This window comes from Arvicola amphibius, chromosome 4, assembly GCF_903992535.2.
Source record: "Arvicola amphibius chromosome 4, mArvAmp1.2, whole genome shotgun sequence".
Taxonomy (NCBI): domain Eukaryota; kingdom Metazoa; phylum Chordata; class Mammalia; order Rodentia; family Cricetidae; genus Arvicola; species Arvicola amphibius.
This window is the reverse complement of record NC_052050.1, coordinates 44,924,718-44,952,475: the sequence shown is the minus strand read 5'-3', so window position 1 is coordinate 44,952,475 and position 27,758 is coordinate 44,924,718. Positions and strand designations below refer to the sequence as shown.

General features: G+C 47.2%; 1 protein-coding gene across 2 annotated transcripts in view; it reads right to left on the bottom strand.

Annotated features, from left to right (window-relative positions):
- Positions 1–27,758, bottom strand: part of Nxn (nucleoredoxin) — a 157,018-nt gene that overhangs the window by 122,233 nt on the left and 7,027 nt on the right. The window contains exon 1 of one of the 2 annotated variants that reach the window (XM_038326752.1): positions 25,038–25,398. The exons of the other annotated variant lie outside the window; for it this stretch is intronic. Coding sequence (XP_038182680.1) covers positions 25,038–25,397 — 360 coding nt within the window. The 5' untranslated portion in view covers position 25,398. Of the gene's footprint in view, positions 1–25,037; positions 25,399–27,758 lie in introns of those variants that run through there. 2 annotated transcript variants of the gene reach the window in all.

Here is a 27,758-nt window from a genome sequence, read left to right as displayed (position 1 = left end):
AATAAACAAAAAACAAGCAGGCAAATTGATCAATGATTTCTACCACCTTGCTGCCCTGCTTAGACAGAAATGGAAGTGATGTCTCCAAGCTTTGGTGCAGTCCACGTCCAGACCAGAGGGCACCGTGAAGCACCTTCCCTTGGCCTCGGCCCCGGTGCTGTCACAGGGCCTTGCTCATACTCCCCAGCAGCCTTCCCTCAGGCCACCTCCTCTGCAGCACGGATAATAAAAACCCAGAAACAGATATTGGGGTTCAACCTGAAGATTAGAAAAGCAAAGCAGCCAGTCACTGGCTCTTACCTCTGCCTCAGGTCAAAAACGGGCAATCCTGCCTCTAAGAAACCTCAGATTGAGACTGAGGTGAGACCCGGCTGCTCCCGTTTTATATTCCTCCCTAGTACTGGGTGTGCGCCACCACCACCCGGCTTCTATGGCTAACTAGTGTGGCTGCTGGGGTTAAAGGTGTGTGCCACCACTGCATGGCCTGTATGGCTGACTACTGTGGCTGCTGTACACTGATCTTCAGGCAAGCTTTATTTATTAGAACGCAAATGATATACCACTATATGGGACTCTCCATCCGGCTCAGGGCTCCATCTGCTGAAGATTCAGATGCTCTCAGGCACAGACCTATCTCTATATAGACGTTGTCCTAGCTGCCCCACAAACCTCCTCAGCCTGGAACATTAGTGCCACACCTCACTGGTATGAAGGCTTTCTTTGCAGCACCCACCAAAGCCAGGATACAGTCCCCATCATATACCCCAGCAGTTCTCAAACCACTCCCCCCTTCCCTGCCTTTACCCAGCTGTTCTGGGGTGGTGCTCAGCACCTCCTCTCCCCCTTTCCCCAGTGCTGTCCACAAGAACTCTGTGCAACCTAAAATCTATTTATGGCCACCTTAAAATTTAAAAAGTAGGTCAGGCGGTGGTGGCGCACGCCTTTAATCCCAGAACTCAGGAGACAGAGGCAGGCGGATCTCTGTGAGTTCGAGGCCAGCCTGGTCTACAGAGTGAGTTCCAGGACAACAGGGCCACACAAAGAAACACTACCTTGAAAAACAAAACAAAACCAAAAAGAAGGAAAGTAGCCAGGAATACTGGCACATGTCTATAATCCCAGCACGCAGAAGGTTAAGGCAGGAGAATTATGAATTCAAAGCCAGGCTGGGCTACACAGCAAGCAAGACACTGTCTCATTTGGAAAAAAAAAAGCTGGGTAGTGGTGGTGGTACATATCTTTAATCACAGCACTCAGGAATCAGAGGCAGGTAGATCTCTGAGTTCGGGGCCAGCCTGATCTACAGAGCAAGTTCCAGGACAGCCAGGGCTATACAGAGAAGCCCTGTCTCAAAAAAAAAAAAACCAAAATAAAATAAAAATAAAAGGGAAAGAAATGGAAGGAAGCCTGACTTAGAACTGGAATTTACCTAATTCAATATCCCAACATTTCCCAAGATTATCACTTCAACATGTAATTAAATAAAAACTATTAATGAGTTATTTATATTCTTATTCTCACGCTGAACCTTTGATGTCTAGCATGCAATTATCACTGCACACCCTAATCACAACTGGTCACCTGGCAAAGCACTTGGCTTGCAGCTACCCTACTGGACGGTGTGGCTCCAGTCCACTGTGCGCACGGCTACCACCTAGCTACTCTCACCAAGCCCCAGCATCCCTTCACCTCTCACCCACATCTTCCCCATCCAGCCATTAATTAGTTAGCCAATAATTAATTTTCATTGGATAGATGCAGAGGAGTGTGCCGCAGCACAAAAGTGGAGATCACAGGAAACCTTAAGGAGTCAGTTCTCTCCTTCCGCCTTACGCGGATTCCAAGGATGAACTCAGGCAATCAGGCTTGCGCGGCAAGCGCCTTTACCTCTGAGCCGTCTCACTGGCCCCATAGATAAGTTTTGCTCAACCATGAGCTATAATGCTGCTGGCAATGAGCTCAGCCCAATGTTAATAAATTATACACACATGAATAATTTAAATAAAGTATGAATATAAAATTTGTGCTAGTGGGCTGGAGAGATGGCTCAGAGGTGAAGAGCACTGCTTATTCTTCCAGAGGTCCTAAGTTCAATTCCCGGCAACCACATGGTGGCTCACAGTCATCTATAATGAGATCTAATGCCTTCTTCTAGCTTGCAGATAGAACACTGTATACATAATAAAATAATAAATCTTAAAAAAATATGCTAGTTAATTTTTCTGTTAGTGTAACATACAGATGCAAAAGCAAAGTATCCAAACAGAAGCGCACAGGAAACAAGGTTATATTTGAGCTGCTGATGAAAACATCCTAAACAAAATGTTAGCTAAGTTGCTGTCTGCAAGGACTTTATACAACAAAAGTACCATGCCCAACAGTCAAGTGAGCCCCGGTTTCACAGTTCATAATGTGGGAAGCCACAAGAAAAGTAGAGAGAAAAAGACATCGACGCAGTTTGGGTGCAACGCTGAGCCCAGATCTATGGGGACGAAGGGATCCACAGGCAGGCAGACCCCTGCCTGGGCGTGGGGATGACTGCAGCAGAGCTGCAGAACACAGCACACTGTGGATGCAGAGACTGGCGGGCTAACTTTGGGGATCGCAGCCAGGGGGTGAAAATCCAGTTGCACACTCAAGCTAGTTAGCTAGCATCCTCTTGGACAAATGAGGACAGTCAGTCTGAAAAGCCGCTGCAGCCGTGAATGAGCAATCGTGGGGTACTGCTGCTAGGGATGCGCAGGGCTGGCGTCCTGGGACCTCTACTTGCAACCCTGTCATCAACTGGTCCATACAGAACCTGTTTCGAGTGCTTCTGTAGGTCCCTCAACCACAGAGGACACACTTGGAGACTAGCCTGAAGCCCCAGGTAGCACTAATCCATCATTTATATATGTGTGTATGATGTGGGTTGCCTTGACCCTCCTTTGAGCCACTACTCATGTGCTTCCAGGGCATCGTGGAATAAATCATTTGAATATAGTGCAGAAGCAGCAAAAGAGCAATCAGCTCTAATCACAAGAAGGCTACTTACTGGACCATCAGGCAGGTAGCATATACGGCACGGATACACTGCACCAAGGATGACTGCGTGATGGGTAGAGGAGGAGCACGGTGCGAGATTTTAGCATGCTACTCACCGCGTATAATTTCTGTTTAGTTCGGTAGGAACTGAACCTAGGGCTTCGTGTATGCTTGGCAAGCACTCTACCACTAAGCTATATCCTTAGGCCCCTAGCATGCAATTTAAAACTAACAAATTGTCTATCTGTGAAATTTTCCATTTAGTATTTTCAGACCACAGCTGACCATGGGTAACTGAAACCATGCAAAGCAAAACTGGCTAAGGAAGGATTACTGTACCTACTCCATGGACTGTTAGAAGGGTCAATAAGATAGTAGGCAAGCAGCACCTAGTACCAGGGTCCCTGGAGCCTAGTAGGAGCTCAGTGAGTGATAACGTTAATGATAACGGTGCACTCCAGCTCAAGAGATGCTCTGGACTCTATCACAGACATAAGAGGGAGAGGCTATCTCGGATGCGGGATGCAGCACATCAGCCTCTCCCCCGACCCCCTTGGGTACCATTTCTCATGAACACACGGCAAGGCTAAGCTTTTGTGTGATTTCATCCCCCAGCAGTGAACCTGTTAGAACTCTCCGGCTGAACATGACACAACATTATCAACCTGTATGGATGTCAAACTGTAAAGTAGGAGGTTGTAATTATTATTACATAAGGAATCAGTGCCCATTCTAAAGAATCCAGAATGGAAATGACTGTGCCTAGGCATGGTCTCCTGGAGGTAGACCACCACAGTCACACGTGGTCTTGGGGCTTCATACTCTGTTTCCTCTTTGTAGCACAAATCACACTCCTAAGAGATGTGTTAGGGTTGCATTGAGTACATGAAACTATATACCAGGATAAGCAATGGACAAGAACTCCCAGAAAGGACAGGAGAGATGGCTCAGAGATTCTTCCAGAGGACCCGAGTTTGTTCCCAGCACCCACATACAGCAGCTTACAACCATCTGCAATTACAACTCCAGGGGAAAGTGACACCTCTGGCCTCTGCAGGTGTACATGCTCCCGTACACATACCCACACACTCAGACATGCGCGCACACACACACACACACACACACACACACAATTAAAAATAACTGGGGGACAGTGTTGAGACAAGATATCTCTCCGTAGCCTGGCTGTCCTGGAACTCAGTTGTTAAACAGACTGGCCTTCAACTCAGAGATCTTCCTACATCTGCCTCCCAAGCACTGAGAATAAAGGCGGGCACTACCACGCCTGGCCCAAAGATAAGTTCTTAAAAGGAAACAAAGAGCTAGTTTTAGGGAAGTAGGGAGGTAGGTTCAGTTGGTGGCGTGCTTGCCTGGTGTGCTCAAAGCTCCGGGTTTGACTCCTAGCGCTACACAAAGCAGGCCTAACAGCACATGCCTGTATTCCCAGCACTTGGGAGGCAGAGGTAAAGTAATGGGAGTCCAGGTTATACTCAGCTACATGGCAAGTCTGAGGGCAGCCTGGGTTACATAAGACCCTGTCTACAAATAAAATAATAAATGGCTTTGGAATGGATTTGAACTCCTAAATTTCAGAACATCTGTATTCCCCACCCCTCATAAAGTCACAGGTGTGACCCCACAATCTCCCCTTCAAAGGCCCGAGCTCAGGCCAACAATGTGCTAAATTTCTGTTTTCCTATGTTCCTGCTCAGGTTAGAAAGACCTCCTGAAAGCAACAGGCCAAGTTCCCGTGACCTCAGGCCCAAGGACTAGTGCCAAGGGCTCTCTTGGGTCACAGCTATCTCTCAACACAATGCTGCAAGGACATTAACTGCCTGGACAGGCAGCAGGAGAGCGCATCCTCTCCCTTCCTGAGGGGCCTACAGGAAAAAATATACCGTGACCGCTGGGCCATCTGAGGGGAGTTTCTTCTCTCTGACACGGTGGGCTCACGGTGGGGCACCCGGCTCTTCTTCCATCCCTGGCTTTACATCTCACAGGCTTCAGCCTGAGCTCTGGCCTGACGAACTCTGAGCTGCTTGCAGGGCGGAAGCGAATCACGTTTGTTTTCTCTACATGAATTACAGCCACTTGAGGCTTTCCACATAGGAGGTCCGACCTGTGTCCCCAGCCTGACCCTGGCCTTGCCACAGGAAGGCTGCTGGGCTCTCAGGAACAGGCTCCAGGGACCAGGAAAGTGGCCCATTTTCTAGAGACCAGAACATATAAACTCACGTGGGAAAACAGCACTGTGGCATTTCCCTCTTTTCCGCAAGCTTATCTCTCCAGCCTACGGACAAAATAAAATTTGGCAACGGCTCACAGATACTGGGTGGACTTTTTTGGTTGTTTTTTTTTTTTTTTGTTTTTTTGTTTTTTTGTTTTTTAAGACAGCATTTCTCTATGAAATAGTCCTGGCTGTACTGGAACTCACTGTGTTGTAGACCATGCTAACCTCGAACTCACAGAGATCCACCTGCCTCTACCTCCCGAGTGCTGAGATTAAAGACGTGTGCCACCACTGCCCGGCTTGGGTGGACATTTTTAAGGACTGTTAGGACAGATGCTAAGCAACAGCACGAGAAGACAATAAGAAGAGAAGCCCAGCCAGGTGGCCATCTCCTCTGAACCTCAGTTTCCTCACTTGTAAAGGCAGAAGACTACCACACAACCCTCAACAAGCGTCCAGGGTAGCACCCCATAGTCACATTGCTCAATACTATATACTTGGTTAATTTTGATTAGACACAAATAATAGATGAGTCTGTGTCATTAAGCTTTGAGACTCACTCCCCCTCCCCAAACATGAAGCCTATGTTGTATATTGCTCAGGTCTCAAACTGGAAACTCAAGTAATCCTCCTGCCTCATCTTTCCAAGTAGCCGGAACTACAGACACACGCCACACTGTTATGAGATTCCCTTTCTTCTTTTCACTTTAGCCCTGCTGGTCCTTTAAGCGCCAGTCCAAATCTTTCATACTTTATCTCAACAAGTACTTGTGACAAATATTTATTACTAAGAGATGGTAGCCAGGAGTGGTAGTGCACAAACCTTATTTAAACCCAGCACTCGGAGGCAGAGGCAGGCAGATCTCTGTGAGGTCAAAGCCAGCCTGGTGTATAGGTGAGGAACAGTCCCCCAGGATAGGGTGGGGCAATCGAGATGATGAACACAAATGAGTCAAATAAGGACATAATGAGGAGTAGGGTCCCCAAGCCTAGGATACTTCCTAGTCTAGAGCACAGCACTAGTCCCCATCATCTGACCAAGCACCATGGAGGCAGGCACAGCAGGCTATTTTCCATCAGCTCACACTGCCACAGCCACCCAGCAAGGTAGGAAGTCACCGAGCTCTCAGAGCTAGGAGGAGACACAGGCAGGGATTTAAGAGGTGGTGGCTTCTCAGATGACTCTGGGTTCTTGACGTTTCTGCTGCCAATTGCATCTCTACTTGAACCCATATATAAACATTAACAGAATATATACTGTGGATACATAACACACACACACACACACACACACACACACACACACCCCTCATGCATCATCTCCCCAGCTAAGCTCTAAGTGCCTTGGACAGCAGTATCGATGGGGAGGGCAGACAGCATTGAATTGTCTTCTATTCTCTATGTGCACGCCATGGGGTGCGCACACCACCATACACTAATTTTCTTTGACTTATTTAATGAATAGAATCAACCTTCATTACACTCTAAGTAAGTTTATAAAAAAATGTATTCCTAGCTGGGTAGTGGTGGTACATGCCTTTAATCCCAGCACTTGGGAGGCAAAAGCAGGCAGATCTCTCTGAGTTCAAGACCAGCCTGGTCTACAGAGTGAGTTCCAGGACAGCCAGGGCTACACAGAGAAACCCTGTTTCGAAAAATGAAAGAAAGTAAGAAAGGGAGAGGAAGAGGGAGAGTGAAAGGAAAGGAAAGGAGGGGAGGGGAGGGGAGGGGAGGGAAGGGAAGGGAAGGGAAGGGAAGGGAAGGGAAGGGAAGGGAAGGGAAGGGAAGGGAAGGGAAGGGAAGGGAAGGGAAGGGAAGGGAAAACATTCCCAGCCAGGCAGTGGTACCACACACCTTTAATCCCAGCTCTTGGGAAGCAGAGGCAGGCAGATCTCTGTGAGTTCAAGGCCAGCCTGGTCTACAAAGCGAGTTCCAGAGCAGCCAGGACTACACAGGAAAACCCTGTCTCAAAACAAGCAAAAACACATTTCCTCAATCTGGCCCAGACCAAGGTTCACTGATTTGAGTGTCGGCAGTGGGGGGGGGGGGGGTGGGCATCTCACCAGCTGGCCAAGGAGCTCCAGAAATCTGCCTATCTCTGCCCCACAGCACTGAACCCAGCTCTGACTGGTGCTGGGGATCTGAACTCGGGCTCTCACGCTTGCACAAGGAGGGCTTTGTCCACTGAGCCATCTTCACAGCCCTGGAGTTTGGTCCAAAGAGACCTGGTCTTCTTCCATGGCGTGTTCACAAGTTAGACCTTTGTCCTTCCAAACCCAAAGACCACAGCCACCTACTTCTGAGCGTCGTCACCCACAAAATCATACCTCCCCAGATAATCTGACAAAGGAGCTGATGCTTCCTGAACAAGGTAAAACTGATGGCAGACAGCCATGCCACTCAGCAGTCTCCAACCCCGCATCACCTCGGCCCCACACTCAGGCTCTCCAGCAGGATCAGATGAACTGTCTCTTCTCAGCTTTCTCCTCCGTTCCTACATGCTTATTTATATCTGGAACATCTTTCTTTCTTAATCCACTGGACTACCCGCCCCCTCATTTGAAAAGGTCACTTTCAAGTTATTCTCCCCAGAAGGCTTTCTTGAAGTCCCTGGCTTCAAGCTGGGGTTCTCCCCCACCCCCGGTCCTCATGTTAAGAGACAAGGAAGAGCGAGGCTCCTCAGCCGCTAACTAGATGGACGGAGCAAATACTCCGGCCAAGCTCCACAAATGAGATGCAAGCTCTTTCCAGCAAAAGACACTTCATTTTCTTCTCAACCATGGATTTTTAATCATAAAACCGATTCTATCTGGCACATCTGGAAATCAGAGACCTACCGCTCATAGATGGCATTGTTGTAACAACGATCAATCTGACATGTTTATTTCAATCTTTCTTTTTATGTATCTGCTTAATACTGTGCTGGAATCGAGCTGTATATGTAACTTGGAATCTTGCCTTTCTGCACACAATGGAAGTATTGCCAGCGCTACGGCACAGCAAGGCTGTGTTTTCAGTGGCGGTTCCACACCTTCTGAGGTACGGTGACTTATGGAGCTACTCCGTGGCTGGTGATCATGTGTAGGGTTTCCAGTATCTTACTGTTGTTCACAGAGGAGCGCTGCTGTCCTGGGGTTAGAGCCGTCGAACTCTTTCCATTCTTAAGCCAACAGGCATGGCCACCAAACGGCCACCAAGCCCAGCAGTCACAGGGTGCCGGGGCACAGATTCAGGATCTTATGTTTGCTGTGCACAGTCCATTTTACGATTCACTGGATCTTTGCAAAGTTCACCTTTCCTAACTGCTATTCTCCATCAATTTAATAAACATTCCCAGAGCAACCCTTTTGTTCTTTCATAAGCAACCTAACTACATGACCCTAAGAAAATTAATCTTAGCTTTTCTCAGCTACTCCATGCAGAAAAGAACAAGGAAGGTTCTGGGGAAGGGGGAAGATGCTCAATCTTCCGTGAGAAGACTTTGATGTAACCCTTGCACATTTTTCCCAAAGCAACAGATGCATTCCTCAGACGGCAGGGGAGAGGGCTCTAAGTGGAAGAAATTACACTATGAACACCAGACCCTAAAACCAAGAGACTTCAATAATGAAAAGAACTTCCCCTGTGTTTTCCTGTTTCAGATCTTCAGATTTGAGGGGTGTTGGGTTTTCTGAAACTACAGTACACTTTAGCAAATAAAAATCTGGATTAAACACAAGCTACAGCTACCTGATACCAGTTACCACAAAAGACCAGGCATAATACAAATGCCCAGCATGGGGAAATCTTTTGTTCCTGGATAAATCAAAAAGAACGCTTCTAGAAGGGAAGACGACTGACAGCTTTAGAAAATGAACTTCTGAATTTATCCAAATGGGCAGTGGGGATTTCACTGCTTTGTGTCAGGCTGGGAGGGGGCCTTCATGGAGGAGTGAAAAACTGTCTTCCAAGCGTTCCAGCCATTGCACAGTGGAGCATGCCACACCAGACCTTTTACTTTTAAGCACAGTGTGATCCTGGGGTTCTGTGCTTCAGTCCTCAGCCGTGTCTGTGCCAAGGCAGACATCATACAAAGTTACACAGGACTCAATCTTTTGTCTCCCAAAGTTTTTTTTCTTTTCTTTTGTTTTTTTGTTTTGTTTTGTTTTGTTTTTGGAGACAGGGTTTCTCTGTGAAACAGTCCTGGCTGTCCTGGAACTCACTCTGTAGGCCAGGCTGGCCTCGAACTCAAAGAGATCCACCTGCCTCTGCCTTCGGAGCATTGGGACTAAAGGAATGCACCACCACCAAAAAGAATTTTGTCACCTGTTAGTAAAGTCAAGAATTATAATAGCTGGATTGCTAGTGCACACCTTTAATGCCAGCATCCTGGAGACAGAGGCAGGTAGATCTCTGTGGGTTCAAGGCTAGCCTGGTACTGCACAGTGAGTTCTAGGCCAGTTTTATAGGAAGTATTGTGAGAGCTGTATAAATAATAGTAAATGGAAACCACTTAAAAGTAGGTATAGGATAGCTATATGCACATATACATGTCTGTAGGTGTCCAAAAGGCCACTGAAGAGACATTCTCTGATGGTGGGAGTGGTCATGGGAGAGGCTGACTATGGTCAGCAATGACAGTTGAGATTTTTTTCTCTGTATATCCTTCCTTTTATTTGAATTGTGATTAATGCCATTGTTGTCGTATTTAATACAGAGCCCGAGTGTCATCATCATCATTATTTGTGTGGTGCTAAGGATTAACTGAACTCAGGGCTTGGGGCTTACCAGCCAAAGTAGTCTACACTGAGTTACATCCCAAGACCGGAATTTTTTAATGTGCTACCCTTCAAGAAAATATATTGATTTCAGATGCTAAATCCATTGTGCAACAAGTACTTAAGTGCACATTTCTATCTGCATCACACACACACACACACACACACACAATCTTTTCTGGAAGAGTGCAAAACACTATCATCATGGGTTATTTGGGGGACGAGGACTATTTTATGGTTAAAAGCTGAAATGCTTTCCCTTGCAAATGGAAAGGCGTTCATATGCTAAATCAAGGGATCTCGTGGCTTCTAATGTTCACGGTCAGCAGAAAGCTGCTATTTGTGCTGGATACAGTCGGGTCACCATGTCTTCCAGGGATCTATACTGGCCTGGGACCACTGAGTCTGGCTCTGTGGCAGAGTGCTGCGAAGCCAGTGTTCTGCCAGTCTCTGCAAATGCATACTTCCCCTAAATCCTAGAGAAAAGCAGGGCGTCCAAGTGGTATTAAGTAGTACTTTACTCTTAAGAACATTTGTACAAGCTTAGAACAACGTGTCTCAGGGTGAGATCTGGGGGCCTTGTGCACACTGAGGGAAGCTCATTTCCCCGAAAGTGCTCTGGGCTACTTAACTCCAGCTTACCCCTGGCCTAACGTGCGAACAGTTAAGAGTCTTCTGCGCCAAACTGAACTGAATCTAAGGGATTCGTGTGCAATCTTTTTGTTTTTGTTTTAGCAGAAAGGTTTTGTTAAGTAGCTCATGGTGGTTTTGAACTCTTGTTCCTTCTGCCTCCATTTCCCAAATGCTATGATTATGTGGGCAATCATAAAGGGGCAGATATAGTTTGGCAGAAAACAAATCCTTTTCAGAATAAGATAAAATTCTTAAAATGCATGGACTGATTTATCCTACAAAGTCCAATATTAAGAAAATACAAATCTGTGTACAACAAAACCCTAGGTCTCTGTAAGTTGTAGCAACTTATGGTTAATTCTGAAAGTAAATGCCACACTTCATTAGCTAGTGGGACTCACCCTGGGGAGGAGAAAAAGACTCCCTCAAGCTGTGTCAAGGCTCTAATGAGCAGGTGAAGAGGGCCCTGGGGTCGGAACAGGGCACTCAGTATTGTCACATGACCCTCAGAAGGCACACGCTCTGGGTCCCCGGGACAAAGGAGCACCCTCAGCTACATGCCAGCTGCCAAGTGTCCATGGATTGGCTGCAAGGTCCTCCGCAGGAAACACATGTGCCAGCATGCCCTGTTACCCCTCCAGCACAGCAATTCTGCTCCTTTAAGGTGGGAATTTTGGCCAAGAGGAAGGAAAAGCGCAATAAGATCGCCAGCCATTGTTGTGACCTGCAACCAGCAGACAGGGAGCACTGCACACCACAGACTGGAGATTGTTGGGTGCTCCTCAGCAGACTTAGGAGCAAATGTGGTTTACCAAGTGCAAGCCATCTCACACCATCTTTCCTGAAGAGAGAGAGAGCAAAGGACTCCTAAGTTCTCCTGTCCTTCACACACTAACCAAGGGAGAAGTGGACCCGCTGAACAAGCAAAGGGCTGTAATTATCCTGAAGGGGGGGTCTCTGTGCCCTGGGAGTCTATCACCCAGGCTTAGCCAGCATGTCATTAACCCCCTGGATAAAGGTCAGGGGGTCACACATAATTCACACATGTAGTGGACAAGTGAGCATACAAAATGAACTCAACAGACTGTGAACACGGATGATATCTAACCTGACTTGAAAATGAGAGGTCTGAGAGTTTGGATTTGGTCCTGATTTGTCCAGTCATCTGGCTGGTAGAGAAGCCTCTGGAAGTCTAGTTGCCTAAAAAGGTCATTGTGTCGATCTCCAGCCAGATGTGACTGACAGGAGAGCAAACACAAGAGTTGGGGAGATCACTCAGGGGGTATGAGCGCTATTGCATAAGCATAATGACTTGAGCTCAAATCCTGGGCACCCATGCAAAAATCTGCCAGGAAACCACACATCTGTAACCTTAGGGCTGTATGGGGCAGAGACAAGAAGTTTGCTGGGGCTTGCTGTCAGCCAGCCTCGCTTCAGATTCCGTGAGAGATCGTGTCTCAAAGGAATACGGCAGACAGTGATACAGCAGGAGGCCCAACATCTTCCTCAGGTCTCTATGACACATGCACCCACACACACATGTGTATGTCCCACAGACACATACACCACACACATAAACACACAAACATACACACAGGAAAGAGAGATAGAAGGATGTCAGGAGTATTTCATGCTCTGGGCAAGTCTAGAAAGATCTAGACAAAGGGTGATGTGATTGGCTTGCCTCTGTATTTGCCTGTGTTCTTTTTTGTTTTGTTTTGTTTCTTAAGACAGAGTTCTGTGTATCCCTGGCTGTCCTAGAACTCTATAGTCCAGGTTGGCCTCGAACCAGAGATCTGCCTGCCTTTGTCTTCTGAGTGCTGCGATTAAAGGCGTACACCACTACCAGACGGCTGTTGCTTGTGGTTCTGCAGGCTAGGAGGTCATCTGAGAGAGGACAGGCTTCTTGAGGAGATGGTATGAGGAGATGGTATGTGGTCACCAGAAATGTCCTGGCATAGCTGAGTTTCTGGTGGCTGTGATGTCACTATGAGGAATGGCCCACCAAGTCCAAGTTCAAACAGACAGCAGAGTGGAGGGGTGGGAAGCCATTAGGCGGCAAAGCAATGTACGCCTGCACTTCTCAGCTCTGGGGGCTAAGAAGCATCCTTCCCAACCAGAGGTTACTGAGAAAAAGAAGGAAGCATTGAAAAGCTCAGGAGTGCGGCGAGGCAGAGCCAGAGGACGTGGAAGAGAAGATGGAACAAACTGCATGAAGATGGGAGAGAGCACCTAGGGGTTAAGGGACGGAGGAAACGATGATGTCAGCCGTGGACCTTCCCTGGAGCCAAGCACATGGAGTGGGGAGGGTACGATTTATGAGAAATGATATTGTAGCTACACTATTAAAGAGTCGGCGAGGGCATTCCCCAAGAGGGCTCCAAAAGACACGGCACTGAGAACTTGCACATCCACATTCATGGCAGCACTGAACACTGCTTGCTCATAATGCTACGGCACGGAACCAACCCAGATGTCCGCCGACGAGGGCTGGACGGAGAAAATGTGGTTTGTATATACAGCGGACTTCTCTTTTTTTCGGCTATCGGGAAGAATGAAGTCTGTAGGGAAGTGGATGCAACTGGAGATAACCATATTACATGAATTAAGCCCGTCTCAGAAAAACAAGTATGGAATGCTTTCTCCCATTTGTGCGTCCTAGATTTTATAGAGATACATAAGATCACTTGTGTACACAGGACATGGACAAGGAAGTAAAACAGTCCAGGAGAAGAAAGGGGACTAAGCGACAGGAGGGGGAAGGGAAGAGAAGGGAAGGTAGGTGGGGGACATAATGAATGTATGGGAGCCTCCTTAGGTCGCAAATAAATGCCACACACAGTGAATATACACAATGAAAACGTCCACAACTTTTTTTTTGACATGGCAATTCACTGTTCTGTTGTGTGTGTGTATTCTTTGTTTGTGTGTGTGTGTGTGTATTCTTGTGTGTCAATGTGGGTGTATACATCCAGGTGGAGGCCAGAAGTCAAGACTGGGTATCTTCCTTAATGATCCAACACTTTATTTTTTTGAGACAGAGCCTCTCCCTGAATCTGGAGGTTGCAAACTCTGCTAGTTGGTTGGCCCACAACCCCCAGAATCCTCTTGTCCCTACCTTCCCAGAACAGAGATCACAGGCAAGGACCACATGGCTACTGAGGATCTCCAGTATGCTTATGAGGCCAGCACTTTGCCATTCTCTCCATCCCCACTTTTCCTTACCTGTGTGATGTGTAAGGATTGCTATGACAGAAAGTTTACAAATAAAGAACAAGAGAAATGTGCCCAGGGTCTCTTCTGCTCATGCCCAGTGTGGAAGAGAAAACAAGACCCATTCAATAGAACGAAGTATGTGATTGCATTATCATAGACTTGGTCTAGAAATATAGTCACATTCAAGGTTAGGGATACGGACTACCAGATAGATGGGTCAGCAGTTAAGAACACTTGTGGCCCTTCCAGAGGACTGGAGTTTAGCTCCCCAAACATTGGACAGCTCAAAACTGCCTGCACTCTGGCTCCAAGGGGATCCGATGTCCTCTTCTGGCCTTGGAGGGCAACTGCACTCACGAGGTATATACTCAGACACACATACATAAGCAAAAATTAAGTAAATCTCCTTTTAAAATAAGGATATAGGGTAAGTGTACATACATACAGTCTATGCTTGACATGCATGAGGCCCTGAGTCCAATCCCCAGGACACACAAACATATCAGTATGTCACCAGAACAACAAGAGACAAGTCAGTCACCGAACTAGAGAGAAACTAGGTACCATGACAGAGCGCTGGATGCTTTGGAAGGAAGAGGTGTGCCTAAGGAAAGACAAATTTCTCCTGTCTAGAATCAGAATAAGCATAAAGTATAGAAAGAACCATGAAACGCCTGGGATAAACACCTAAGTGGCACACACTCCATGCCAGCCACTGTTCACACCTCCCGTACATGAATTCCTTTAACCCTCAGAAACAACCCAATGTACCCAATGGCTACAGCTAACTGCATTTACTGACCAGGAAACATGAGACACAGAAACCATGTAACCTGCCCCAAAGTCACAAAGCTAAAGTAGAAGAAGCCAGGACACAAACTTAGAGAACCTGAATTCCAAGTCTATATTCTTTCTATTATACTTTAAATACTCACTTATAGTGACGGGGCACTTCTGAAAACCCATGGGTATAAATGACCTTGGAAGTAACAGGCACTCATACCCACATCCCGCCCCCTCCAGAGCTCCCAGGGCCATGCTGTGATTTTTTTTTCCTGTTGTGTGTTGTTCAGCCCAATCTTTAGATTTTACATCAAACCCTAGAAATGAGTAACAGATGAAGCAGCTATGCTCAGAGCCACCACGATCAAATGAAAGTTCTCTTGACCTGATCACAGCTAAAGGGGGAAAAGGCAACACATCCGGGATTTTAAGCAGACTAGATCCATTCAGATTTTTATCCCAGGGATACTGACCCAAAAAGACAAACAAAAGCTATAGAGTAGGATGTACCCAAAGAAAATTCTCTAAGTAATGCAAAAAAGACCCCTGCCACAGTCCAGCAGACCTCATCACACCCTGCTTCGTGAATCTTCATTAACGATCTCAGATGAAGGCACCCTTAACGTGGAAATAGTGCTTGGATTTGTCTGAAATTGGCACCTTTACAGACATAGTCGTGTGGGGAGTAAGGGGTGCAGGTAACAGATCAATAGAAGGGAAAGCTGAATGTTAAGTTTAAACTGTTCCTGAAAAATGATTTTTCTGATGTGTAGCTCATACAAAGAAAAAAAACTACACCATCTCTCTGGCCTGAGAGTTACGGCCAGTGAGCAACAGAATATTTACATTTTGCTTTTAATCACAGATGCCTCAGAACAAATATCTCCATCGCCGGGTTCCCTCCAAAAGAACCGTGTAGGACAACACACAATTACTATACTTCTCCTTGTCATAAAGCGGAGAGTGCATGTTTGAGGTTCTGCTGGAAGTTGGCGCAGCCGTTGCTGAAAGCCTCATAAAGGGGAGGACTGATTTAGTCCTAGATCTCCACAGGACACCTCAAGTTCAATTTTGTCACTGCACAAAAGCACTAAAGCCGCCCCGCAGGCTTTGCATAGGATGAAGGGGAGTTGGGGGTACTTCACTGGCTGAACTAAAAAAAGCCAAATCATTAAAAAGAGAGGGGGGAAGAAGGGAGGAGGGCTTAGAAATCACCGCCACAGAAACGGCAGCAGTGGAAGAGACATCTGGGCTCTCCTGCCTTGCCAACTGCTAGCAAATGAGTTAAGTAGTTAAACTGCGCCTGGCTCATCCAGGAGTGCTCCGTGCACACTCAGAGTGCAACACTCCGTGCACACTCAGAGTGGACGCTCATCAGTCCAGCCCGCCTCCTGGGCCACGAGGCATGGAGGCAAATGTTTCACAAGAAAGATTTTCACGAACAGAAAGAAAAGACTCAAACTAAAGAGAGATCAGGCAAACTTTCGCCCAACACCGTGAGCCCGGTTCTCATCACTGGCTCTCTTTACTTTAACTCTCCGATCCTTAACTCACTCGGAAATGTTTAAAGCTAAGTATCCACCACCCTGATTACTAGGAGCTGGCAGAGGACTAGACACGCATTTTGAGAGCTCCTGAGAAGGAAGGCGCTAGAGAAACGCATTTATGAAATATAAAAGCATCAAATGACAGGTCTGCATATGAGACTATTTTAATGCATTAAGTCAACGTTTCAAAAAGGGAGAGTCACGCTTTTTCCTATTTTTGAACGCAGAATTACAGGGCAAAGCAATTGCACAAGAAGCTACTGACTTTCCCAGCTGGGACATCTATTTGCCCATCAAAGACTTTTTGAAATCTCAGTGATAGTGTTTGCTTAGAGTGAGCAATGCCGTCGATCTGATCTCTAGTAACACACACACACACACACACACACACACACACACTTTAAAGTTCATTAAGACTCAAACAAACAAAAGGGTTGGAAAGATGGCTCAACAGTGAAGGGAGTGCTTACTTGCAGAGAAGACCTGGTCCCATCAACCACGGGGCAGCTCACAACTGTTTGTAACTTCAGTTCCAGGGAATCTAATGCCCTTTTCTGACCTCTAGGGGCTCTTGCATCCACATAGCACACAAATATACACTAAGACACACACATATAAAAACATTAAAATTAGAAAAAAGACTACATGCAGTGGCAAATGCCTTTAATCCCAGACACAGGAGGCAGGAAGCAGAGGCAAGCTGATCTTTATGAGTGCAAGGCCAGCCTGGTCTAAATATCAGGTTCTAGACCAGCTGAGGCTAGGCAACATGACCTTGTTTCAAAAAAAAAAAGGGGGGCTGAAGAGATGGCTCAAAGGTTAAGAGCACTGGCTGTACTTCCAGAGGTCCTGAGTTCAATTCCCAACAACCACATGGTGGCTCACAACCATCTAAAATAAGATCTACCACGCTCTTCTGGCCTGAAGGCACACATGCAGACAGAACACTGAACACATAATAAATAAATAAATCTTTTTAAAAAGAGGGATGCTAGAGACTTAAATAAATAAGTAAATAAATAAATAAATAAAATGAGAATTCCCACATCCAGGAGGCAGAAGCAGGAGGATCCTGAGCTTACAGACAGTCTTTTCCTTAAAAAAAAAAAAAAAAAAAAAAAAAAAAAAAAAAAAAGAGAGAGAAAGAAACAAAAGCCCAAAATACTAAAAACAAACAAACCAACAAACAAAAAACCACTACAAACTGTACACAATTTACTTTGTTCAGGTAAGGCCCACTTGTTAACATCAAATACTAAGAATGAAGTTATGTAGTAGCAGAAATAAATGCACATTTGTTTTTGTGTTAGCTGTCCTGGAACTCACTCTGTAGACCAGACTGGCCTCAAACTCACAGAGATCCACCTGCCTCTGCCTCCCAAGTGCTGGGATTACAGGTATGCGCCACCACACCTGGCAAACTGGCGAATTTCAATTCACACGATCTGGAAACCACCATGAGTTATCAATCTGAAAAGTCAGAGACCTGCTTTCTATGACATCATCCTGTTTCCCAACACCTAGCACAGATGACCCTCCCCTTCCTTCATTTGGATCCTGTCTTCATGGAGCTTACAGTCTGGTGGAAAACACTAGGAAATCTTCCAAAAATCCATGCATAAGGTCTATGGGCTCAATGGCGAATCTCTGAGTTCGAAGCCAGCCTGGTCTACATAATGAGTTCCAGGAGAACAGGCTTCCTAGAGGGAACAGTGACAGGGAACATCACACCACACCCATGGATGTGTGCTATTACTACGTGTCTTTGGAGGTGTGTGGCAGTAATGAGGCAGTATCAGAGAATCCAGGACTCGCGGTCCATCTTGTAATGGTTGGGGTCCATTCAAGATGACCGCCTTTCATGTAGGACCTTAAATGGACGTCTGAGTGAAGTGAAGGGGAAACCTGTAAAAATCACTGAGTAAAAATGGAAACCCCAAATACACTGATCTGAGAAACACTTATAAGACACAATAAAGGCTGGCAGGATGTCCCAGAGGGTCACAGTGATTACCACCCAGCCTGATGACCTAAGCTCAATCCCCAACGCCCACACAATGGAAGGACAGAGCCAACTGGCACAAGTTGTCTTCCGCATGCTACAGAGCACACCACAAGATACTAATTCATTAAAACAAATTGATACGGATAGGAAAGCTTCTAAAAGATGGACCTCAGGAAGCTCTAAGCCCAGGTTGGTCGGAGAAAACCATGGCATAGCCTAGAAATGCAAGTGAAGGAGTCCTGTGGCACCACGGAGTGAGAGACGAGCAGCCAGACTTTGGACTTGGGGTGTTGTGAAGCTGTTTCTTTTTTCAGGGACTGTAGAGGTTCTGGGGGGTTGAGCCCAGAGCCTCCTGAATGTTAGATAAGCTACACAGGTCAGGCCAGGAACTGTAGTTCTGAACCTGTCATTCCGTTCTGGAACAGCCTAGAGAGGTCCTGCTCGAGACAGTGGCAGAGGCCTGGTACTTGCTTGTTCAAATGGCATTTGCACAGTGGACCACAAGAAGGTAAAGTACAGAAATGGTGAGCAGACAATTAGAAATGCTTACAGCACGTCATCAAAACATCGGCATACAAGTTGGTGATCCGTGGTCTCATCCACTGAAACAGGACCGCAGCTGGTATGTATTGTGAGAGCTCGGACCAGTGTATGAATGACTGAAAATGTATTTATGTAAAAAGGATGCTTGCAGAGACTATGTAAAATGTTCTGATCTGGAAAATGATTTGAGGGGTGAAGATTAGAAGCAGGGTCTCCTAGAGAAGGCAGCTGGTAGATAATGGTTCATTACCTACCCCAGGAAATGGGAACTCAGAACCTGTTGACTGCAGGAATGGAGATATGGGAGCGGGGGTCAGAGCTACCAGTTACTAAAGAGTTCAAATTAGCTAGAGCCCATGCCTTCAGGGTATTAGCTGTAGAAGATAAAGAAAGGTGGCTCTGGGTATTCAAAACTTCTCCATAACTTTGAGAATCATGGCAAGATATGCAGCAAGAATACGTAAGAACTTGAGGGTTCATGGGATTCCAGATTCAGAGCTCTTTCCCAAGTGCCTTGGAATAAGCATAATGGCAAATTAATGAAGTGCACAAACCCAGCCCCTGGTGGATAACACAGGGTACCACTGGGAATTCAGACTGTGAAGAAAGAAAATCACAGCCTAGGCCAAGTCTACACTCTCCCCCAGATGAAGCCGTGCAGCCAGGAGCCACACCTAGTTCAGAACAGGGGCAGCTCGAACTTCAGAATCCTCAAGTCCTATTTAGAAAAAAAGCCTGCCACGGGACCTTCTCAAGCCCTGCCCCAGCTACAAACAACACAGAGCATCCTTCCAATTTGTGCAAATAGTAAAATGGGCCTCCTACCGAAAGGAAGCATGACACACAGGGTTGGAGAGAAGCCAGGGCGAATGAAATCAGTGGTCCTAACTTCAACCTCACTGCCTTGCTCTGTGCTCTGGTTCCCGCTCCAACCCAAACAGGAAGACAAATCCATTAAAAAGAGCTGTGCACAGTCATTACCTGGAAGATGGGACTGATCCAGCCATGGAGAGGAGTCTGGGCACACCTAGCCTACAGAATTCCAGAGCAGGGAAGGGAGGCGACTCCCGGAGAGTTGAGTTCCCACTGTCCATTTCCCACGTGAAAGAGCATCCCCACACTGCCTAGACTGGGTGGCTAGAGCCAGCCAAAGGAGGTAACTAGCAGCTTTGGTAAATCATAAAACAAAAGAGACATTCATTCTTTCTTCCAGAGTGGTAACCTGGTCATCTTTGAGCTGACAGCCTTCACCATGCTGAGGCTGCAGGGATCAACTGCAGATGCTGGCAACTATAGGGAGTGAGATCCCTTCTGGAGGTACCTTCCAGAAGTGTTATCTGACATTCATTTGCTTTTGTAGTTTTCATTCTTTCGAATCTTTCTCCTCGGTTGTTACCACTTACAGGGCAATTCTTTCAATTCCTTCACTACATCCCCTTCTACGGTTATAAGGCATAGGTTTGGCCTGGAGGTGGTGGCGCACACCTTTAATCCCAACACTCGGGAGGCAAAGGCAGGTGGATCTCTGAGTTAGAGGTCAGCCTGCTCTATGGTGCGAGTTCCAGAACAGCCAGAGCTACAGAGAAACCTTGTCTCAAACCACTCTCCCCAAAGTGAGAGGCTTGAAGGGTTTAAAGGTACATCATAGGAGATGTTAGAGCAGTTATAACACAGAGCGCTTGCCTCGAATGCACTAAGCCTCGGCCTCCATCCCTGGCATCACATAAGCCTGGTGGGTAGCACAAGCCTGTGATCCCAACACTAGGGAGGCCAAGGCAGGAGGGTGCGAAGTTCAGAGTCACAGTCAACTACTCAGTGAGTCCAAGAACCGCTTGGGCTGCAGTGGGACCCCGGGAAGCAAGAAAAGAAAAGCTGGGCCGTGGTAGCCCTTGCCTTTAATCCCAGCACTCAGGAGGCAGGTGGATCTGAGTTTAAGACCTCCCTTGTCTACAGAGCAAGTGCCAGGACAGCCTGGGCTACACAGAGAAACCCTGTCTCAAAAAAAGGAAGAAAGGGAGGAAAAAGAAAGACTTCACAACAGGCTTGCAATTCTGTGACGTGACACAGGCCAGAGTCAAGCTGTATAATGGATTATACAATGTTGTAGTAATTTATTAATAACTGATAGCAGCATTTATTGAGCATGTACTATTATGTCAGGCATGGGCATATTGCCACACAGCCTCTACAACAATCCTATAAGGCAGGTGCTATTGTCGCCATTTTACCAATAAGGAACCGATGGCACAGAGGTGCGGGGTCCTGCACAGGGACACACAGCTAATAAACAGCAGATTCGGCCCTGGACCCAGACAGAAAGGCAAAAGAACTTTGATTCTTAGCCACTAGACTATTTCATTACACGGAGAAGATTAAAACACACATTATGAATAATAAAAGAGGGGAAAAGCCTCTCCAAGAATTTGACTCTGATTGCTTTAATTGGACTGTTGTCTGTTATTAGAACGATTCAGATGGAAACACAGTCCCCAATGAGAGCCTGTCCTGGCTGGTTGAGGCTCTTTAGGAACAAGGCAAAAGCGTCTAACATGCAGAGCTGTATCTTTGGGGGCATTTTTCACTGTCCTGACAGGGGGTGAGAGGCAAAGTCAGAGTGTGTGTCAGTGTTGTCTCACCTGGGCATAGCAGGAAGACCAGAGGACATGGCGCTTAGAGACTGGGTTGGCACGAGATCTTGTCACGTCCAAAGTACCCACAGAATTCAGCAGAAGTCCAGGCCATGGCTCTGATTTATACTACACCAATAGAACCGTTCAGAACAGCCAGAGCAAGCAGCCTGCCCTGGACGGCTGCAGAGCGACTCCACTGACTCTCTTTAAAGCAAGTTAAGTTGGAGGCTGGGCCAGAGTCACCCCAACTCTACTGCTTTACCATCCTGACTTCCTTTTCCCCATTCCAACTTCCTCTACACGTTTCTGTCATTCAGAAAATTTACAGCCCAAAGCGAAGCCCAATACATCTGTCCAGTCCAAACATCAGTGGTTTTGCTCCCCTGATGTCAGAGCACCCATGACCAAAGGCCCTGCACTAGACACCCAGCACAGGCAAAGCCAGGGCCTGTGGCTTTAAAACCAAAACTTGGTGTTCACTCCTGACATGACTAAGTTGATCCTGGAGCCAGATCTCCAGTTTCAACAATTAACTTAAAAGTCTAAATCATCACCAATTTCCAACTGTTCATCACGTTCTGGTTCTTCAGAAATCTGAAAAAACGTCCACTAGCCTACTTAGTAAAACAAGCCCAACCGCCTTAACGTGAGGATTACAGGCTTCCTGACACAGCCGCTCCCATAAGCGCATTCAAAGTTTGGTTATCATCTAATTACAATTTCCATACAGCTATATAATAATGTGTGTGCTCTGGGAGGAAAAAGAAAAGCTTCCATTGCTTTAGTCCTACCACTAAAACAAACAGGAACAGGAAAGACGACTTTCCGTAAAAAAAAAGGAGGGAGGAAGAAAAGATACCAGTTTCCTGACATCATGTGTTCTCACCCCTCCACTGGAGGTGAGGAGCGAGGCAAAATGTAGGCTGAACATACATGGCCAGCCCCAGACTTTCTTACTACATAAAGGAGAAATTAATAAAAGAAGAAAAAGAAATACATACAGCATTTTCATTCCCCACCATAATTTTTCAATTTTCTGTAGAGAAATGCCAGCCAATAACTAATTAGAACCATATCCTTTGTTATCCCAACGGGAAGAAACACACAAATGGTTTTAAGGACCAAATGTTAATGAGAACTTAAAAAAATGTAATCTGGAACTTGGGTTTCCCTTCAGTATTAAACAAAGCGCTCTTCTTTAAAGCTATTCTTATAGTTGGGGAAACGGCCTGGCCGGGTCCTTCAACAAAAATTAAGTGTCCACGCACAAGTGTCCAGAGATGGGGCATCCTCATTTTCTACTTTCCTTAGGGTGAAATTGGAATTGCAAACTCACTGATTTTTGTGCACTCCGATTTCAAGCAGCAGAAGACAAAGACTCAGCCACAGAAAAGCAATTGTGTTTTATTTAAACCTCTCTGCTTTCAAGGTGGGAAACGGTCCCTTCCACAGTGAGGACACAGCCCTTCCAATCTCCAAGGCAGGACATGGTCCCTTCCACAGTGAGGACACAGCCCTTCCAATCTCCAAGGATGTTTTCTACAAGAAACCCATGGGGAATCTGTGTTACCTGCTATATCACCACAACACAGACATTTCTGGGGCCAGACACTGAGTCGCCTACTCTCCACCATGGGAGGGCTTTAGGACTGGTCCCTAAAGAAATGAACTGAAGGGTGTGAGTTGGGAAAACGGCACAAAACTGAATTTGGGAAGCAGGGTCCGTGAAGCCCAGCAGTAGAAGGAATGCTTACTTAGCATGTGCAAGGATTTCACGCCTAGCACCACAGAAAAATAAATAAGTGAATAAATACATAAATAAATAAAAATCAAACTAAATGTTTAAGATGTTGGCTTTATGATTTAGGCACATCCAGCATTCTGAACTGCATTTTCAAATAAGAGCCTGCAGACCCGTGTCATCCAGATGTTCATCTGAGTGGGACCAGGCAGACCAGGCAAAGGCTACGGAACACTTTTTTCCATGCAAAGGGGTAAGCCAGCATAGAGTAAGCCTCTGTCTTATCAAATATATCCCTACTTTGGGGGAGGGGAAACATTAGGCATTTCCAAAACATCTGTTTGCTCCATAGTATTTTTGCCCAGCAGTTTTATTTCCCCTTCTGGAAAAACTACAATAGGCCGTAAGTCTGGAACATTCTGCCATACATTGTATATTTTCAAAAGCTAGAAATCATTTGTATTGCCCAATAAAGACATTGTTTTAAACAGATTTTAGTCTACAACAGAAACACGCCATGACGCTGAAATTTTTTTCAATAAACGTTATTTCTCCCTAAAGGATTATCAAAACAACCACCAAAAAGAAAAAAAAAAGGATTTCCATATTTTTAAGCAAAAAGTACTATTCATGCATATTCATAGCCTAGCAGGCATATAAATCAAATAGGGGTGTAATAACTTGAAAAAATAGTTAAGATGCAAAGTCTTGCTTCTGTGTGGTTAGTGGGCTGATGTTTTCCTCAATGTTAAATTTGTCAACTGTATTTCTTAAACTATATTTCAAACTTTAAATCTCACATCTGTGCCTTACACTGTTTTGAGATGAATGATTTACTCAGGACATTTTGAGGTCAAATTATAAGCCATTTGCTCTCACTAAATCTATATCATTCGTCTCAACATGATTCTGTACACATAAAAGGAACACGTGGCATGTGTTACCACCCTCCCTGGAGGAACTTAAATTCCCCCAGAATAGCCTTTCTCCTGTGCGCCCCATAAACTGAGACACCCCTCAGAAAACGAAAGGGCCGGATTCATACATTGCATTAGCCACGCGAATTAAGCAAGGGCACGCCGAAACTTTTCCAGCTACCACTCATTACAAAACGTCTTGAATTTATTTTATTAAACAGACCCCTTCACCCAACAGATACACTCTGAAACCCAAACTAATTTCATCAGCAAACCGGTGAGCCATTTGCTGTCTTGTCATTCATCTGTACGGATGGGATCAGTTCTGCATCTAATTCGAAGTCTACCAAGACAGCAAACGGCCCACCACGAAACTACGGCATCTACAAGGACGGGGCTGTTCTGGGCCTGGGAAGATCGCTGGACAGCCAGACAATGAAAAGCTCCCCGGTGGCCACTAACTCAGCCCAGGGGGCGGGGCGGGGGGGGGGGGGAAAGAAAGAGGGAAAGGATTGAGCTCCCCTCTCTCCCTGAGTACGCGGTCAGCAGACCCCTCCGGGTCCCTGGCCATAGGGGAGGGGGCCCTAGGAAGGCAAGATCTCTCAGGGAAAAAAAGGAAACTTCCTGGTGTGGGCATTATGGGAAGGGGGTTAGAGCCCTCCCACACGCACACACTACAGGTATCTACGGGGAGTCAAGTAGCTGGAGGAGGGTGGTGGTTGTCGGGGAGTGGGGAGGGCAGAGCACCACCGCCTCTACGCGATTCCCAACGCGTGGACCTGAGGGGTGTCAAACTTCCTAGCTTGGGCGCAGTCAGGCACTGGCACCTAGGAGTTGCCGCGAGCGCCCTAACGCGGCGGGGTCCTGGATGCTGGATGGGGCAAGAGAGGGGAGTCAGCCAAGACAGAGAAGGCAGGCCTGAGGACAGCGGGTGGGGACGGCGAGCAGCTGGCTCCCGGAGCGTGGTACGCGCCTGCAGGCCGGGGGCGCCGCCGGGCCCGCGCTACTCACCTTCCGGTGCTTCTCCTTGTAGGGCAGCGCCAGCCATGGCATGTCCCGCACGAAGTCCTGCCACTGCCGCTGGTCCTGGTCCGAGGACACGAAGACGATCTCCAGGCGGTGCGGGGGCTCTGGCTCAGCGGCCGCGCCCGCCCCCGCCCCGGCCCCCGGCCCAGCGGCCGTGTCCCCTCGCAGGCGGCCGTAGAAGGCGGCCAGGCTGGCGCTGAGCTGAGCGCAGGGGGCGCTCAGGCTGCACCCGAAGTAGAGCCCCAGCAGCGCGATGCCGCGGGCTCCCAGCGAGTGCACGTCCACCTCCTCGCCGCCGCCCGTCACCAGCTTGTCGCCCAGAAGCTCCTCCAGGAAGACCGACATCCTGGCCCACCGCAGCCCCGGCACGCGGGCGGGCGGGCGGGCAGGCAGGCTCTCGGCTGCTACCCGGCTCGCTGGTCCGCGCGGCGGGCGGAGGCAGAGAGGCGGCCGCGGAGGCTGGGAGGGGAGCCCCGCCCACCGGGCCGCCCAACCACTCCCCTCCATAGCCACGCCCACTCCGTGGCTGGCCCGCGCTGCGCAGGCAGGTCCAACAGCTGGCGCCTTGGCTGGGGCCTCCGGTACGTGGCCAAAGTAAGAAACCCGACCCGGGTTCTACACCAGGACCAGAATCCCCGGACCTAAAGCAGGAGAAAGGTCCCCCGAACTGGCGCTTTCCGAGGCTGCCGCACCCCGACCCCTAATTCCTCTTGCCTTCCACTTGTAAACCCTCTCCACACTAGAGTTCTGCACAGGTTCTTGCTCTCTTCTGGCCTCTCCTACTCCCTTCCCTAAACTTACCCTTAAGCCATATCAAACCCCAGTGACCTCGTATAAAACGTGTAGTATTTAACGTCTTCACCGTCCAATAGCACTGTATCAGCAGTCATATGTGTGCTTTGTGCTTGCTACTACTATAAGTAGACTGGTGGGCGCCACCTCTGTTTCTTGTGCCAGGCACAAGAGAGAGAATTCATAAATACTTGTGGGCTGATTACAAGTCCCAGTGTGGGATTTCAGTCCACAGGTCGCTGGAACCATTCCCTGATGGGAAATGGCTCTCTTCCATTTCCGTAAATGTATGCAACAGATGGCGCGGCGTCTCCAAATCAGCGTTGGCTGCTCTCCTGACTCGGCTCCCTAGCTTATCTCAGGTCTGCTGGTAGTTGAGAAAATTCTAAGAATTTCCCCCCCATGTTGAAAGATGCTTTCCAATGCTTGGGAAGAACCTTGATCCAACAAATGGCCTATGACAAGTCTCCTGACCTCCCATTACCCCTAGGCACCGCACACAGGACGAAATGTATACCATCACACATACACACACACACACACACACACACAAAAGAGAACCATTGGTGTGTATCAGCTCAGCTACCAAGAACATTTTAAAAGGAAAACCCAACCACCGGCCACCCTCCAAGGCTTTGGAAGTTATTTCTTTCGCATCTGCCGCCATCTAATGGAGGAGTGAAAGAGCAAAACTCCCGGCAGCACAGCACACACAAGGGGCCAAAGATTAACTAGCTGAACACAGAATACTTTAATTACACAGGTTCCCTCTACTACACTACACACACACACACACACACACACACACACACACACACAAAGGGCATGACGTGAGAACATTTAAACGTCAGAACACAACCTTGAGCTCTGGCATAAATGCCCCCAAGGTTCCCAAAGTGTTAAGGTAGAAGGAAGACTTGTGTAAGTGGTCAGGTCCATAAAATGTCTTCACACAAACCAGTGACAGTCATTAAGACAAAGGCAGAGTGACCTGGCAATCTCTACATACTGGTGCCAGAAATGGTGGCTCATGTCTTTAATCCAAACACCCAGGAGGCAGATCTTTGTGAGTTTGAAGTCAACCTGATCTACAATAACTAGGGCTACACAGGGGTACCTGCCTCAAAACACTAAATAAATATTGCCTTATTCATATGTGTGTGTGCATATATCTGGTAGTATAGGGCATTGTGAGCCACCCCATGTAAATGTAGGGATCCAAACATGATTTCTCTTAACCACCAAGCCGTCTCTCTAGCACCCCTATAATCCTGCTTTTAAAGCCTTAAATGGATGGATGTGATGGTGCATTCCTGTAATTCTGCCCTTTGGAGGTCGAAAGCAAGAGGATCCTAAATTCCAGGCTAGCCTATGCGACAGAGGGAGTTTCTGTTTCAAAATAAATCCTGTGGATTAAAATGTTTTCTCTTCCAACCTGAGTTATATTTGAAATATTCCTGAGTGGGTATATGGTTTCACGTTTTTGAAAAGATGTCAGACATCTATGCTCAGACATCATCAGACAATTTCTAAAAACATGTAAGGAGGCCAAGCATGATGGCACACACTTAATCCCAGCACTCGGGAGGCAGAGGCAGGCCGATCTCTGTGAGTTCGAGGCCAGCCTGGTATATGTAACAAGGTCTAGGCCAACCAGGGCTACATAGTGAATCCCTGTCTCAAAAAATGAACTGTGAAAAGACTATCAGCACTTGCACCTCATGCAAGCCGAGGAAGAGAGCATCAGGATCAGATACAGGCGAGAGGGGCTCTGGGGGGTTGGGAGGTGGGGGAAATAGTGACGTCATTATTGAGTGCTTAGCATGGGTAACTAGGTGCAAGGGTGATGTGAAGAGGTGATTTGTTGAGCGTTCTCCTTTCATTACTTTTCGGGAAAGCAGTTTCCACTGGAAT